We start from the raw sequence: 16,402 nt of genomic DNA, 5'->3' as shown, positions 1-16,402 counted from the left end.
AGCGTAGATTGAACCTTAAGGCAGTGCTAGGGTCAGAAGGGCTGGGATGTGGAAGGGATTTCAGGGCTCTGACTGGCAAAGAACTGGGCGCTCTCCTCGGAAGAAAACAATGAGATTCTTCACTCCAGAAAAGCACCGTAAGTGAAAGGGACCTGCTCTTTTCTTTTCCGCTAAGGCCCCGCTGTATTAAGGTGGGCCAGGCTGGGCTCACACATCAGCATGGCACTCCTCCATGCAAATCCCTTATTAATCAAGGCAGCCATTACTGCCAAATGCAGAGTGGTGAACAGGCTTTCCTCGTGCTTTCATAGTGCTGGTAAGGTTTCTGGAGTTTGCATTAGTTTTGTGGGACTAAATCCTCTACTCGGCATTTACATGAATAAAACCTGATGTGTGTTTTCAGCACACCACACTGAAGAGCTGAACTTTTGCCTCAAACTCATGTTTTCTGTGCACAACTGTTAGGAGTCCAATTGTGCTCCAATTCATGTTTTGTGTGCAAAACTCCTGTTTTCTGCAACAAAAAGGCACATAAAGCATGTTTTGTGTGTGCTAAGCCCATTTTTGTATTAACATGCATTAGCACACCATTAGCTAACTGCGTCAGGAATTTGTTCTTTTTGTAGCACACATTTTCAATTTGTGTCCAGCTCCAAATGCTATCAGAGAATGCAACACAATATAAATCCTGAAACAATTGGAGAGTGGGTATCTTAGCTCAGAGAGACCTCATATATGGATGCCAAAAGGCTAAGCTAATGAAAGCTTTTGATAGCATTAAGTGATTTTAATCATTGGTCTCTGTGGGCTGTGTATGAGGGGTGCTCAATCATGAAAGCTACCCAATATGCACTTTGAGTCTGTATGTACTTCCAACACGGATTGCTCAATTTAAAAGCTTAAATCCAAGAGTTGTACTTATCTTATGTCCGTTGACAAGCCTTAAAATGATGTTAAAATGGTATGCTCTGCCATAGTCCCGACACAGTGTGTTTCGGAGAGAACCTCCTTCAGGGGGTCGGGTACTTGTCAACGGACATAAGATAAGTACAACTCTTGGATTTAAGCTTTTAAATTGAGCAATCCGTGTTGGAAGTACATACAGACTCAAAGTGCATATTGGGTAGCTTTCATGATTGAGCACCCCTCATACACAGCCCACAGAGACCAATGATTAAAATCACTTAATGCTATCAATGCTATCAAAAGCTTTCATTAGCTTAGCCTTTTGGCATCCATATATGAGGTCTCTCTGAGCTAAGATACCCACTCTCCAATTGTTTCAGGATTTATATTTTGTAGTTTAATACTGACTTCCTGTCTTGGTGGATTCTTCATTTTGTTGTATTTATCAGTGCCCCCTGGCTACAGCCAATGTGGAGAGTTTGAAAATTGCTTCCTTTGGGTGGGGGACATGAAACCCAAGTGTATGCAGAGAAGATGCCCCCCCCCACTTTCACGTGCGTTGTTATATGCACTCAGAACAGGCATTCGGGGGAGGGGGGGGAGTAGCACAGTAACTCTGTGTGAGGTAATCTGGAAAGTTTCCAAGGATTTTCAAACCAAATACATGCACTCTAAAAATACTGGAGGCAATTTTCAAAAGTTTTGGGTGTCTAAATTAGCTTTTCAAAATTGCTATGATATATGCTACTTTTACACATAACTTCTTCAAAAATTCACTCTAATGTACACAGATTTTACCACCAAGCAGACTATTCGAAAATTATCTTCCCTAAGCACATGGCGACATGAGCTATACTTGCTGCAGAGGCTGAAGTCCTGAGACTGCCTGAGTGCTCACCTGAGACATCCTTTCCCGGTGCTTGCCTTCCAGCCTCTCCTTGGCTTTCTGAAAGCGAGTGTGTTCATTCTCATCACTAGGAGTCTCCATGTACTTGTCCACAGCATCAGGGGTGCTAGCAGCTGTGCTGGGCACTGTCAGGCCACCAGGAGTGGTTTGCAAAAGAGTGACAAAAAGACAAGGTGTATTATTTAAAAATGAGTAAAAACAGGATACCTGTTTTTGGTCAGTGCTGTAAGGGTGATTTTGAACTGCTCAGTCTGCAGGTACATAGACCTGCACAACTGGTTCTCAAAGTGAAATTTCTCATAGTGGATGGAAGGGAACATGGGAACCACGTTCTTTGCCTCTACGGCAATAGCAACAGCAAATCTACCTGGGTACTTTTGCTTTGATTATTGGTACAAACTCCATGGATAAGAACGACCCACAGAGCTTGTGCTAACACATTTTAGTAACTTGAGCACCGTAGATTATATGACAACAGCCAGTTAGATGATTGCTGCTGTTGTCATATAATCTACGGTGCTCAAGTTACTAAGATGTGATTCTCACTATTCCAACCTCAGATCCTTCACTTCCGGGAATACCCAGAGAGCTTTCCAGGACATGCTAGTGAATTTCCTGAGCCTCAAGTTTGTATTCTCCCTCCTGCTCCACGTGCACTTTCTATTCCAAAAAACCCTGTCCTCCCACAAGCACTGAGAATCCCTGCATGGGGAGGCTTCAGCTGAAGTGCTTAGAGAGAAGTCAAGGGTGGAAGATTTAGAGGAATCCTCATCTTCTCTGGCAAACAAAACAGAGAAAACCAGGAAAAGATATCTCATAATGGTACAGGGCCAACTCAAACCCTGTTATAAGTGCTAAACCTGTAGGCACTGAGTGAACAGACTGGTCAATAATTTAAAAAAAAATAAAAGCCTTCCAAATACAGAATTAACTTCCAGGCTCCACTTCTCTTATTTTCCAGAGAAAATAGGAACTAATTGCAGAATGAGGCACACAGTAACCTTAGAAAAGATGAAAGATATGAGAGGAGCGTAGAAATAACGTCTTGTTACAATATCTGTGAGATGCAGGCCTCTTCAGAGAATTAGTAAAGCACCACCCAGGGACAGACCAGAACAGTCCAAACAAACTCCCGCAGCTCCCCTGGACTAACGCTTACAGAGGCATTAGCCATGCTAATTGCTTTAGCCAGGACTGGTAAATCTGTTTGCAGACTGAGCCATGCCTGTGGCTTCATGCAGGGCTGCAACACATGGAACCGGCCCTTTACCTTGCCCTTCAGAACAAGCCCCTTTTAACCTGTCATCCACATCTTTTGCAGACACTAAATTTTCTTTGTAAACTTTTTGCTGTCTTCTGTGATGCAGCAGCACAGATATGGAAATTTAAATAACAGATTTTGTTGACTACTGTGTGTGCCACAAACAAATCTACAGGGGGGAATCTGAAAGTTCTTTTTAAAATGTATAGAAAAATCAATGGAAAACTGCAGCAACAAAGTACAATATCATTAAAAGAGATATTAAATCCAACCCTGCCAGGTTCACTTTAATAAAAGTACAACATGGATTACACCATGAGAAGTGTGAGTCTGCAGAAGGGATTGCAGAAAAGCTGCAGGGTGATTTTAACACATTTAGCAGATCATTTCTCTTTGACCAGATTACAGTTTAGTTTCCAGAAGCTCTCCACTTGACTAGAGCCAGCAGCGAGCAGGCCGGGAGTAGTGACAGGGAAAGGCAGCAGATATGGGGTTAGTTGCAACACAGCCCCAGCCCCAAGAACCAGAAGGAAGGCAGTTATGAAGCAGTGGCGAGAGACAGAGCGATGCGGCTAGAGGTGCACTTACGAAGGCTGCCACACACCGCCATGCAGTACTCCTCCGTTTCAAAGTTGTTCCTGTTTCCGCCACAGCCGCCATAAATGAACTGAGCGCACTTTCCTTCCGTCACGGCGAAGTACCAGCGGACGATCATTGCACGGCACGGCCCAGTCTCGGCCTGCTCAGAGCACACCTCTGATCATAAGAGATGTGCAAGAACCAGATTCAGCTTGAAAAACAGGCCCAGCCAGAAAACAATTCCACGCTGCAACTCTAACTGGGACATGGATGGACACAACAACCCCACAGGTCATTCTCTTATCTGCTTTGGCCACTTGACTTTTGAAGGAGAAGCTGCGGCTTTATTTTCATTCCACTCCCACCCTCTAATTGTCTTTCCCAGTCTGCTGGAAGTCTGCACTTCTCTCCTGCCATCCAGAGCCCGAGATCATAATATTACAAATCTCAGGCCACAGCCAAGTCACAGGGCCAGCCCCTCTTGTTTAAGGATGGGAATATTTGACAATCTCTCTCTGTGTAAAAGCACAGCACATATTTGTGAAAGGGCATGGGTTTTACTGACATAAAGCACGGAGAGAGAAATTATTCTGAGCACAGTATTTGCAAACCTTTACTGAGAGCGTTCCTGAGCTTGTCATTTCCACTGAAATGAGAGGAAACATAGTGACTGTTGTAATGTAGTTTTGGGCAGTGAGGAGTGCGCACAGACTTCCCTGCATGGACATCAAGAGTCCTTGACCAGCAATGTTCCAAACAGAAAATTAAAAATTGACCACAAAACCTCACTTCACATGTTTAGCGGGCAATGTCCTCAACTTCCCAGTCCACTATCAAGTCCTATGATTCCTACTATACACAGCTCAAAGTTACCCAGAGGCTATCAATCTAGCTCAAGTTAAATAAGGCCATTCTGTGGTAATAATTGGGCTTTTATAAAATTGCCAGTCTGATGTAAAGGTACATTTATGCATGTGGAGCATAAAGGAGAACCCTGCCCCAGACCCACACTTTGTGAATTACAAAATATGCACATAACTTTGCACAAGTAATGTTCACACTCTGGATAGCAGATGGAACTTATGCAGGGATAATATTCAAAGCAAATGCATGCACAGACATTCCCTGTCTTCTGCAAGGTTACAGAACTCGCCTCCCTGGTACATCTCCCTCCATTAGCACTAATAGATGGCAGATGCTCACTCTGCAGACAGAATCGGTCACGTAACTGTACACACATAGGGGCATTTCTCCTAACTGTCTGATGGACGTCTACAGCTCTAATTAGCACTACATTCATTAAGGGATTAATTTTGTAACAGTCCGCACAAGAAATTCTGCAAATACATATGCACAAGTTACACCAGTTTTTAAAGTGAACTTATGCACGTATGTTCATTATGAAAATGATCCCATCAAAACTACCTGCACATCTGCTAAACTGTACACAAAGTTTTCTGGAAAACTTCTGCATATGTGTTTGAAAATCCAGAAGTATGCAACTGTAAAGGCCACTCCAACAACGCCACCTGGGAGCACCTCCATTCGATCCGGGCAAACACACACACACACGCTCCAAACATTTGGAAGGTCACACCCACACATGCACACACTCCAAACATTTGGAAGGTCACACCCACACTCTCCAAACATTTGGAAGGTCACACCCACACACGCACACTCCAAACATTTGGAAGGTCACACCCACACACGCTCCAAACATTTGGAAGGTCACACCCACACACGCACACACTCCAAACATTTGGAAGGTCACACCCACACACACACACACACTCCAAACATTTGGAAGGTCACACCCACACACGCTCCAAACATTTGGAAGGTCACACCCACACACGCACACACTCCAAACATTTGGAAGGTCACACCCACACACACACACACTCCAAACATTTGGAAGGTCACACCCACACACTCCAAACATTTGGAAGGTCACACCCACACACGCACACTCCAAACATTTGGAATGTTAGCTGCATGTTGACAGGCAATACATTTTAAACATGTTTTTATTTCTGTAGACATAGCCATACAGTGTCAAAAACATGCAGATCATGTTAGAGACAAGTGAAGGCAATATGATAAAGACATCAGGTAAAGCCCTTGGAGGATCATTTTCAAAATATTTTCCGTGGGTAAACAAGCATTTCCCCTTGAAAGCTGCAGCCCCTCAATATAGATAAAAGTATTTGTACTCCGTGCATATTCAGAGTTTGCATGTGGGGGTGGATTTTCTGCTATCAACATTACTAACATATTGATAGAAACCAGGAATAATGTTGCCTTAGGTTGGTATTCTGAAATAATTGCTACTATTCCATATTTGTAATTCCTAAAGAGGTCTCCATTACACCATGATGCAATGAAGGGAAAGGAGCCCTTATAGCCTGACCTTCTCTTGTGACCCTAGTGAGACCGAGAATGACCTTCAATTCAGCAAGAGACCACCTCACTCCACCACACATAGGAAGCCTGCAGGCCGTGCTGGCATGGCTACAGACCCAGAGAAGAGGACACGCCTTAACAAAACAGGATGGTGGTGACTCACAACAGAGTTATCATCAATTTCTTTCCAACAAATCCTTCATCTCTCTGTTCTGAATTGCTAGACACTCTCCTCCTGTCCCCAAATCACACCCTTATTGAAATGGATGCTTACAGTCTAATTCTGAGCAGAAGACTAAAATTGCAGAGCTAGTGGTGAAGGGGAGAACAGGGTCTCAGGACTAACTGTTCAGCCACCCCCCAGTTCCAGGCAATACAACTCCTGATTTCTTCCAAAATCGTTTTAGGGAGCTGGGAGAGAATACCGAAAGGCAGATCATCACACATTTAGCATTCATCTGCAAGCTGAGGATCAAAGAGGCGTCCCAATCTTCTGGACTGGAATGAAAGATCCGACATAGCTGTGAGATGGCAGCAGATCTGAGAACCGATGTCTGCCTCAGCTGCACCGAGACAAAATGCTCTACAGGCAGAGCCATTAACCTCTCATTACAAAGCAATACAAAGAGCTGCGCCTTAAACCAAACCAAACCTAACCACTCTCCGCACAATATCTGGCCACCTCTAAGTTTTCTCATTAAAAACTTACTTTATCATGGTTTATGCTAATCATAGAGGCATTATCTGCATTAGGAAATTAGCTTTCAACACGTAAAAGGAAAGCAAAATAATTTACTGTACAGCCTGGTCACGTTATTATATAGAAATACATTGTAGAGCGTACTAACGCAAGCGTGGCAGTGACAATTGTTTCATGTAGGTTTCTAATTGCAAGGCCAGTAGGAATTTGTAACTACAGGAAGTGCGGACTGGAGTAAAATGTACGCTGCAAGCATTTTTCTGGTCGCTGAGCTGTAAGTGAATTCTCTTGCCTGTCTGAATGGCAGATCTTGCACAGCGGCATGGCTGCTGTGGATTTGGGCAAGTTAATTCTGCCTTTCTGTTTCAAAGGTTCTCATGCTGAGAAACTCCCAGGAGTTGAAAAAGCAGAGCTGACTTACGTGTTCCTTCTCAGCTGGGACCATGTGGTCACCCTACACCGTAGTTGTGGGAGACGAGGGACTTTTCATTGGCACAGTAAGCAACCCATGTATGAAATATTTCTAAATCTCCCAGCATCGAGCAGTTCCCTCCAGGAGGTACAAACTCCAGGGCTGCAAAGTCAGATCTACTCTAGTGAGTAAGAAATGGAAAGGATACTGAAAGTAGAGGAGGATGTGCAGGCTTCACTGACTTTCTGCTCTCTCATTTATTTGGCAACAACTTTTCAAGTACGGGACATAAATTATTTGTCACTGAAAGTTTCAAAAAGTTTGTGTGAATATCCCAGTGCATGATGAAAGAGGCCGGCTGAGTTTTTAGCTGAGAAAAGGGTAACATGGTGCATGGCCCTCTCTACGTCAAAGCATCTTGGCTATTTATTCTGAACAGGTATGCCCCACATTTGCTACCTTGTGTCCAGCTTGAAGGTTGTGAAGCTCTGTACTGGAGCAAGATAAGACTAATCCGAGGACGTTGCACACGAGCTTTTGAGAGCATGGAGGTCCCGCTGTCAGACACGCCTAGCTCAACAGAGAATTACTTCAATTGCCTTTTTTTCTTCTTTTTCTTTTGGTTTTTTTTTACTTTTTCTCTTCTTCCACTAAACATTTAAATGAAATCTGTTCAGATTACAAACCCTAGAGTCACTGCCAAAGGGCAACATGGCGTACTCCATATTATGATCTGTGGGTGTGTGGGCCCTTGGCCCGAGATGCAAGTTGTTACTACCTGTGGGAACAACCCCCATAGGTCTGCACCATCGGGAGGCAAGGTCAAGACAGCGGAGAGCTCTGGGTGAGGCAATGGAGAGGTCCCGTGGCACCAGGAGAGGACTCCTGTAGAGAGTAGACTGGAGGCAATGCCCTGGCAGGGACCCTAAGGGAAAGAATGCCAGATAGACCACAGAGTGGGAGGCGCGAGGCTTGGCCAATCAGGAGGGATTCCGGAGGGCAACCCTGAAGGGAGGAGCTGCACAGTGTAGGATGATGATGTAACGCCATAGGCCAGCCCACAGGACAGGGAAGCCCGAGCTGAGCCTCTAGTGATGACATAGCACTGCCCCAAGGAGCGGGGAAGTGTTGGCAGTCTCAATATAGTACGTAGGCACAATCCCAAGGAGCGGGGAAGTGTTGGCAGTCTCAGTATAGTACGTAGGCACAATCCCAAGGAGCGGGGAAGTGTTGGCAGTCTCAGTATAGTACGTAGGCACAATCCCAAGGAACGGGGAAGTGTTGGCAGTCTCAATATAGTACGTAGGCACAATCCCAAGGAACGGGGAAGTGTTGGCAGTCTCAATATAGTACGTAGGCACAATTCCAAGGAGCGGGGAAGTGTTGGCAGTCTCAATATAGTACGTAGGCACAATCCCAAGGAGCGGGGAAGTGTTGGCAGTCTCAATATAGTATGTAGGCGCAACCCCGAGGAGCGGGGAAGTGCGCAAGTCCCAGGGAAGCCGGAGAGCACTACCCCGAGGAGCGGGGAAGCTCTGGCAATCACTGTAATACATAAGCACGGTCCCGAGGAGCGGGAGGCACGGACAGTCTTGTTCAGGCTGCGGGCGCAACCCCGAGGAGCGGGGAAGTCCCTCTGAGGAACTCATGGGTAGCTGAGGTGTCCCAGAGGTATTCCTGAGGAACGGGAGGCCCTGCAGGTTAGGAACATTTGTGAAAACACTTTCAACTTATTTTATTAGTGCTTGCCAGCAGTCCTAACCCTAACCCTAGGAGACGCGGAGTCAGCCCGAGGAGCTGGGTAGGCAAGGAGAGTGAGTCCCTAATGCAGGCACTGGCCCCCGAGGTGTGGGTACCAGACAGGGTCCAGGTCCAAGGCACGAAGCGTAGTCTCAGGAACACGTAGGCAGTTGTCGAAGACGTACGGAACTTGTTGCCAAGTTGGCTAGCAGAGGGCGAAGGTGAAGTTTAAATATTATTATTATTATTTTCCCCTCACTTCATTATATAATGTCATACATGTTATTTACAAACATTCATCCAATTTGTTACTCTCTGCCTTTCTCTGTTAATCCCTCCCCCCTTGTTGTTTTTACTCCCTCCCCTCCCCTCATAGTCCCTCCCCTATTTCTCATAGTTCATTGTAAACCGATATGATGTACCCACGAATGTCGGTATAAAAAAAAGTTGTTAAATAAATAAATAAATACACCGGTCTGATGATGTCATCAACTGGAGATGCCCCTGAGGTTCCCGCCGAGGAGGCTTCAAAGGAGGGCCCGGTGGCGCACGCACGCCTAGGAAGGCCCAAAGTCGAGGAAGATGGCGGCGGCGTCCAGGCCGCCATGGGGAATGCAGTAGTGAAAGCTGCGACCGACGGGCATAACACTCCAGATGTTTTGAGTCTTCTCCATGCACAGCTGGTGGCAATGCCAAAAGGAAGCATCAACTCAAAGCAATATCTTGTTACTTGTAATTCCACGAGCAAAGAGAGGAGAACAGTTCTTACCAACTCCTCCATGAAAGATGAGAGCTGAAATCTCAGCCAGAAAAATGGAGACCCCCTTACTGAGAAACTACTGCTAAAAGCTTTGATCTCTCAGATCCATTTCATGATCCAAAACAAGGTCTGAAACAGTAAGAAAGTGATGAAAGAAAATCAAGACTTTGTTTGTTGTCTGCAGCTGCTACAAATTATATCTCATTAACAATTAAGGTTGGCACATCGTCCTCAGGGACCCATCCAGGAAGACCCATGACATCAATGGAAAGGGAAAGAAGTCATCTCAAGCAGCAGGAAAAAGAACGTTTCTTCTGCCTCTGAAAGCACAGGGCCCAGCTGTGACCCTCAGCGCTGGCCGCTGAGCAGAAGGGGATCCAGGCTCCAATTCAACACTAACATGTTTGACAACAGACTGAATAAAGAAGGCAACACCCCCGAATCCCAAGAGAGGAACCCAGATTCAACTGAAATGCTTTAGAAGAAGATTCCTGTCAGAGCTGGGACCGGCCGTCACCAAACTCAACTGCTCTGTGCTTTTTATTTATTAACTAGCGGTACCTGGCCACGCGTTGCAGTGGCAGAGTCAGGTTCTTTGCCCTCCCTCCCCCTTCCCCTTGCTCATTTACCTCAGTCACTCATCCTCCTCCCCCTTGGTCACTCACCCCCCCTTCCCTCCCCTGTCCCCAACTCTCTCCCCTCACACTCACCTCTCCCCTCATTCTCCCTCCCCCCGCCTACTGCCTACCCTCCAGATCAGAAAACCTTTGTCTTTCTATTTCTGTGGGAACCCCCCTACCCCAACCCCCCCAATCCCAACCCTTTAAATCAAATAATAACCCCCCACCCTCTTGCCCCCTCCCAAGACCTGGGAAATTAAAATTGTTGGTGCTACCTGTGGTCTGTCCCTGGGCATCTGTGCACGTTATGGAGCCAAATAGGGGACTGCCTAACCAAATTTGCACTTCCAAATTTGTTTTGTGGTCTGGGGAGGGCTATTTTGGTGCGTCCCCGAGATCGTGCAAGTTTAGTGTATGTATTTGTGTGTGAACCTCCCCCTTCCCCCAAAAAACAACCCTATGAGAAAAGTTCTCTTAAACTAACCACCCCACACTCTCCTGCCCCCCCTCCCCCAGCCCTGCGAAAAACAGTAGCCCCCCCCTGCCCCCCCAGAGTTGCTGAATGAATGAAACCTGTCCCCCCCTTGTGACCCCTCCCCAAGATGTTCGCAATAAATTCATTACCACCCCCCACCCTCCAGACCCCCCAAGACCTGATAAAAATGTCAGTCGGTGGAGCGGGCGTTCAGGAGCGGTCCAGGAGCGATGTATTGGCGTTGGTCCATCGGCTGCGAGCACTGAAACGGGTTCCGACGGCCCTTTGCCCTTACTATGTCAGTGGGATGGAGCAATGGCAGCGGTAGGTCCTCTGACATAGTAAGGGCAAAGGTCCGCCGACTGCCAGTCCTGAAAATGGTGCCCAGGGGCCCTCGCCCTTACTATGTCACATGGGTTACTGCCGCCATTGGTGTCCCCGAGTGGCATAGTAAGGGAAAGGGCCGTCGGCGCCATGTTGATTGCTGGCAGCCGACGGCCGTAGTGCAGGAGATGTGTCCCAGACCGGTCCTGGCCCCCCGCTGGAGCCTCCTGGACTTCTGTCAGGTTTTGTGTGTGTTGTGAGGGCCTGGGTAGTAAATAAATTTGGCATGTGTGTGGGGGGTGTGAGGAGGGTGGTTTTGTGTGTGTTGGGAGGCTGTGGGAAGTAAATCAATTTGGCATGTGTGTGTGGGGGTGTGAGGAGGGTGGTTTTGTGTGTGTTGGGAGGCTGTGGGAAGTAAATCAATTTGGCACGTGTGTGGGGGGTGTGAGGAGGGTGGTTTTGTGTGTGTTGGGAGGCTGTGGGAAGTAAATCAATTTGGCATGTGTGTGGGGGGTGTGAGGAGGGTGGTGGGTGTATTTTATTTGTAAAGGAAATAGTTATCTTCCGGCGAAAAAAGCGCGCGAATGTGTTAAAATGGAAGTGAAACGTGGACCTGGACTGGCGAAATGATTAGTGTAGCGTGTGTTAGTATAAGGTGTAACAGATGGCGCTGTTTTCTCGAAACAATTTTTAAACCTATTTTACCTGTCACAGGTGTGACATATCTGTAATGTAAGTACAGAAGAACCTTCCTGTATGCGAAATGAAGGTTATGTCCAAATTTGAAAGCAATCGGTTCAGTGGTTTCTGAGATTAGCGATTTTGTCCAAACTATTTAACATTTTTATTTATATAGATAAAGTTATATAGAAAAAATACAGATACAAATGCTTGATCTAGGGCTGCAATGGACTGCTGGCAAGCACTAATAAAATAAGTTGAAAGCGTTTTCACAAATGTTCCTAATGGCCAGTTCAGGGCGGGGACTTCTGTGGGGCTGAAAGGTCACTGCCTTGAATTTCTTGCAGGAACCACATTCAGAAGTCTTTTGCTGAATTTACAACTATTTCTCCAGCTATCACATCCTGTAATGTTGTTTTGTTTCATGCTCTAAGCTGAGGACACAGAAAAACCTGTACAAGTCCACCTTTTGTAGCCTCAAGCTTTAGATATTTGTTGGAGGAACCTTCAGGAGACGCTGTGCAGTGTTTTGTAAAGGGATTTTCTCTTGCCTTTAGGAAGCAGTTTACATAGGATTTTCATGGCTAAACAGATGTTTACTCACGGAAAATAATCCTTTCAAAATTTCCCATGTGGGGTAAGTGGGTGGCGATGGGGTGGGGGTTTCACCGCTTTATCTTGCGGACTTTGCAAAGACGCCCCATGGCGCTGATCCACTGTGGATGCTTAAAGGGAAATGACCCACGGCCTCCCCTCCTGTTAAAAGTGGAGAGCATTGAGGGCGTGCAGCATTAAGCGAAGGAAACAGACCCAGTTAGGGAGCCCACTAACGCAAGTCCATGCCGAAAAATACATCGGCAAAATCTCCACAGTCCCAAAGATTTGTAGTTATTGGTTATAACCACCAGTGACTTCTCAGAACTCACAGTTTAGTTTGGTAATTTGGATGTGGAGAAATCCAAATGCAAGGAAGCCCTAGCAATAAAGGAGCCAAGGTGTCCCTTCAATTCCGTATCTCAGCAGGACTCGTGTATGGGAATTTACTGTGGCCATGACAATGTGCCAGGGACTACCTTACGGCTGCAGCCCAAGGACAAAGGCCCAAGCACATCCAGAAATTTACATTTCTTCACTTTTCCTGCCAGTGTTTTCGATTTTATAAATGCACGCGTGCTGCCTGAGGAAACCTGCAACAGGAATAAATACTGTTTCTGCACAATTGTTTGCTTGTTTTGGGGCTATGTAGCAGCGGCCCAGGATAGGGCTCAAGCACAGCACTGCCACAAGAGAATTCTTAGGTCTTCCCATTTTGGAAAAATTTAATTTGGGGGACTTTAAGCCAGCAGAAGGTGTCCACAGAGATCGAACCAGCAGCAGAAGAAAGTAGGCACTGCTGGCAGCTGCCTTGCAAAATAAAACCCCCATATAGCACAAAATCACTTCATCAGGATGGGGAGGGAGGAGTTTGTCCAGCACTTTGGGCCTCAGCTCCAACTAGGGCTATAGTACCATGAGCCTCATTCACAACTAACTGGAGGGTTTCTTCCACCTCAGCAGTCATGGTAGTGATTGTCCAGAACCCCACATCTGGCCGCTAGTTGTCACCAGTGCTCAATGGCGGAGGCGCCCTCCTTCCAGGGGCGATGCCTCTCTGCAGCATCCCCAGGTCCAGCCAACCTGGGCAAAGGAAGAAGTTACCTACGGATTAAGCTCAGTCCTATGCAGGGCAGCACACAGCACTGGGACAGAGAGTCCGCATGTTTTCTTGCTGGACACTGAATCATGCTGGGCACGTTGCAGGCTGTGTCCTTTTAAAATAGCATCAAGGTGTGCTTCCCAAATTAGTGTGGGCTGAACGGAGTGTAAAGCAACGTCATGTTCAACACTTTCTTGTTCCTTATAAAGATCCTAGATACCTGTTTTGTCTAGAATCACCTTTGCTGTCTTGTTGTTTGAATACCTGTCTCTAGTTTTATCAGATTTTAGAACTCAGCTGAAACTGGTTCCCTTCAATGAAATTATGAGAACACCTCTCAGTAAAGGGTAATAGCGCATCGAAAACGCGCATCCAACCCCCCCGAAACTAATAGCGCCCGCAACATGCAAATGCATGTTAATGGACCTATTAGTTATTCCCATGCCGGCAAAATTGAGCGTCGGCTGTCAAACTCGCTGACAGCCGCCACTCCTGTCAAAAAAGAAGCGCTAGGGACGCGCTAGTGTCCCTAGTGCCTCTTTTTACCGCGGGCCGATACTAAATTGCGCGCACAGGAGAGTGGCCTGCGTGCGCGCATAGAGAGCGGGTGCTCGCCCGCAACTTTTACTGTGTCGGCCCGAGTGTTAGTTAATGGTCTTTGGAAATTTCTTTGATATTAATTTCAGCACATCCTACTCAAAGTCCTGGACAAGTTCAAGCTCGTCAAATCTGTAATCTGATGCAGGAGACTGCAGGGAACTTTAAACACTGTAAATCCCCTCACATACAATTGCACACACAGGTAAAGCACACCTTGATAAAAAGAAGCTTTAGAAGTGAAATTAATAGAGGAGCACACATACAGATATCAAGTTAACATATTTTGCTGTTTGGAACATTTCTTTTCTTTGGCACAGTGTGACTGGACACCCATATTACAAATCACATCTACAGTAAAGGAGAGGTTACCTTTCACAACCTCTTCTACAGAGTCTGTGGTCGTGGTCGTAGCACTGCTGGTAGTCCTTTCAGTGGCTTCTTCATACTGTTCTACCTCTGTCTCCAGCTCATCACCGTCATCATCTTCATCGTCAGCGGCAGCAGCCGCAGCCGTGTCCCCCTCTTCTTCAGGATCCTCCTGCACCACTTTATCATCACTGAAACAAGCAACAGATTCCACTGAAGCCACACAACAAACTCAGTCAGACTGGAAACTTTTCAGATGGGTTTCTTATTCTCCAAACAGCTGCCTCAGGAAATTTCAAATGCAAAGTGACTTTCATGACAGCTGATGGAATAAAAAGCACATTTTAAGAAAAGGAAGGTAAGTTGTCACACAAACCGTAACTTGCCAGATGACAAACTCCAGTTCTTAAATACGGACATTTGGTTTTGAGATGTTAAAAGTACATGAAATATAGAGATGCAGGATGTGAAAGCCGTAGTGAGGACGGACACAGAAAGCTGCAGCTCACCCAATGCTCCCTCTTCAGTTTTCTTTGATAAAATGCAATCACAGTTTCACTTCCAAAAAGTGCTCAAGAATGGATGCTTTGTGATAGAGATTTCCAAGAATTTAATCAGTGGTTACCAAAACAGCCTTTCAAAGTATTGTTTTAGGCTACAACAACTTCCCTCAATATTACGTTTCTGTTAGTTCTTTGATATAATTTGAATATCAAAACCTATTTGCCCATAGACTGGCATTAAAAACCTGCAGATGATGCTGTACATTGTTAATATGTTGAATTCTTTGTTAGTTTAATGTTATTCCATTTGTATTTTAATTCTGATTGTGTATTGCTGGACTTTTAATTGTATTTTTTTCCTTTATTTATTTAGGTGTTTTATATACCGTCGCTCCAGCAGAAGATCACAACGGTTTACAGTATTAGCATTCATATTCATGGCCAACGGACATCACTCTTCTAATTCAACATCACGGACAGTACATATTCTAGTTCATAAGTATACATCTTCAAGGATATCAAAGTAGTTCTTTATCTAATTTGGTTCATATTAATTCATTCTAAGACTACACAACAGTGAAAATAGAATCAAATCATACTAGTAATACCTTTATCTCATTCATTATCTAATGACAGCTCAACTCGCATTATCTCTTGTCCTGTCAATGTAATTATCAGCATTACGTTAAACCGTAAGCTTTTCTAAAAAGCCATGTTTTCAGTTCAGGCTTGAAGTTCTTTTTTTCTGTTATCTGACGTAATGGCTCTGGAACAGAGTGCCACAGCTTGGGGCCTGCTATGGAAATCATTTGCTCTCTGATTTGCATTAGGTGTGTGTTCTGAGTGGAGGGTACCATTAGGAGATCTTTGTTTTGTGCTCTTATGTCGCTCTGTGGTGTATACAGTTGTAGTGTCACTCCTAATGCAACCAAGATGAGTAGATCGGTGAAATCAAGGATTCTTTATTATTACACCACATTGATTTTACCAATCTACTCTTCTTGGTTGCTACTCTGCATATTGGATCGGCTTCCGGTTTGTTTTTTGGTGTCACTCCTAATAGGCATTTTATTTTATGTTATCTGAAGTTTATGATTGTTTTAAATTTTGTAGCACCGCTTAGGTAACATCTTTTACACGCGGGTTATAAAGTTTGAAGAAATGAAAAGATGTGTTCCCAGAGACAGGAGCACAGTCAGGTCTGGGTGTCGGGCCTCAGCTGCACTTCGGGAGGCGCAGAGGCAGTGGGAGCCCTGGTGTCTGTTGATAGCTGCTGTGTTCAGGGCGGGCGTCACAGAGGCACATGTATCTGCTGCATAACCTCAGTGCTGAGGGGGTAAGGGAATGACATGGGGAAGCAGGGTCCAGCACCAACACATGGGGGAGGGCGGCCTCAAGCCTCCGAGTGTGGCAGTCAAGCCCAGAGAGCTTTCGAGACTTGCTGAAGTAGCAGGAGGGAGCAGATA

General features: G+C 45.6%; 1 protein-coding gene across 1 annotated transcript in view; it reads right to left on the bottom strand.

Annotated features, from left to right (window-relative positions):
- Positions 1-16,402, bottom strand: part of APP (amyloid beta precursor protein) — a 300,473-nt gene that overhangs the window by 86,117 nt on the left and 197,954 nt on the right. Inside the window, 3 exon segments of the mRNA XM_029577860.1 lie at positions 1,805-1,938; positions 3,663-3,830; positions 14,437-14,624. Of these exon segments, the coding sequence (XP_029433720.1) occupies positions 1,805-1,938; positions 3,663-3,830; positions 14,437-14,624 (490 nt within the window).

The sequence above is a fragment of the Rhinatrema bivittatum genome, chromosome 15, assembly GCF_901001135.1.
Source record: "Rhinatrema bivittatum chromosome 15, aRhiBiv1.1, whole genome shotgun sequence".
NCBI classification, from domain to species: Eukaryota; Metazoa; Chordata; class Amphibia; order Gymnophiona; family Rhinatrematidae; genus Rhinatrema; species Rhinatrema bivittatum.
This window is presented reverse-complemented; position numbering and strand designations above follow the sequence as displayed.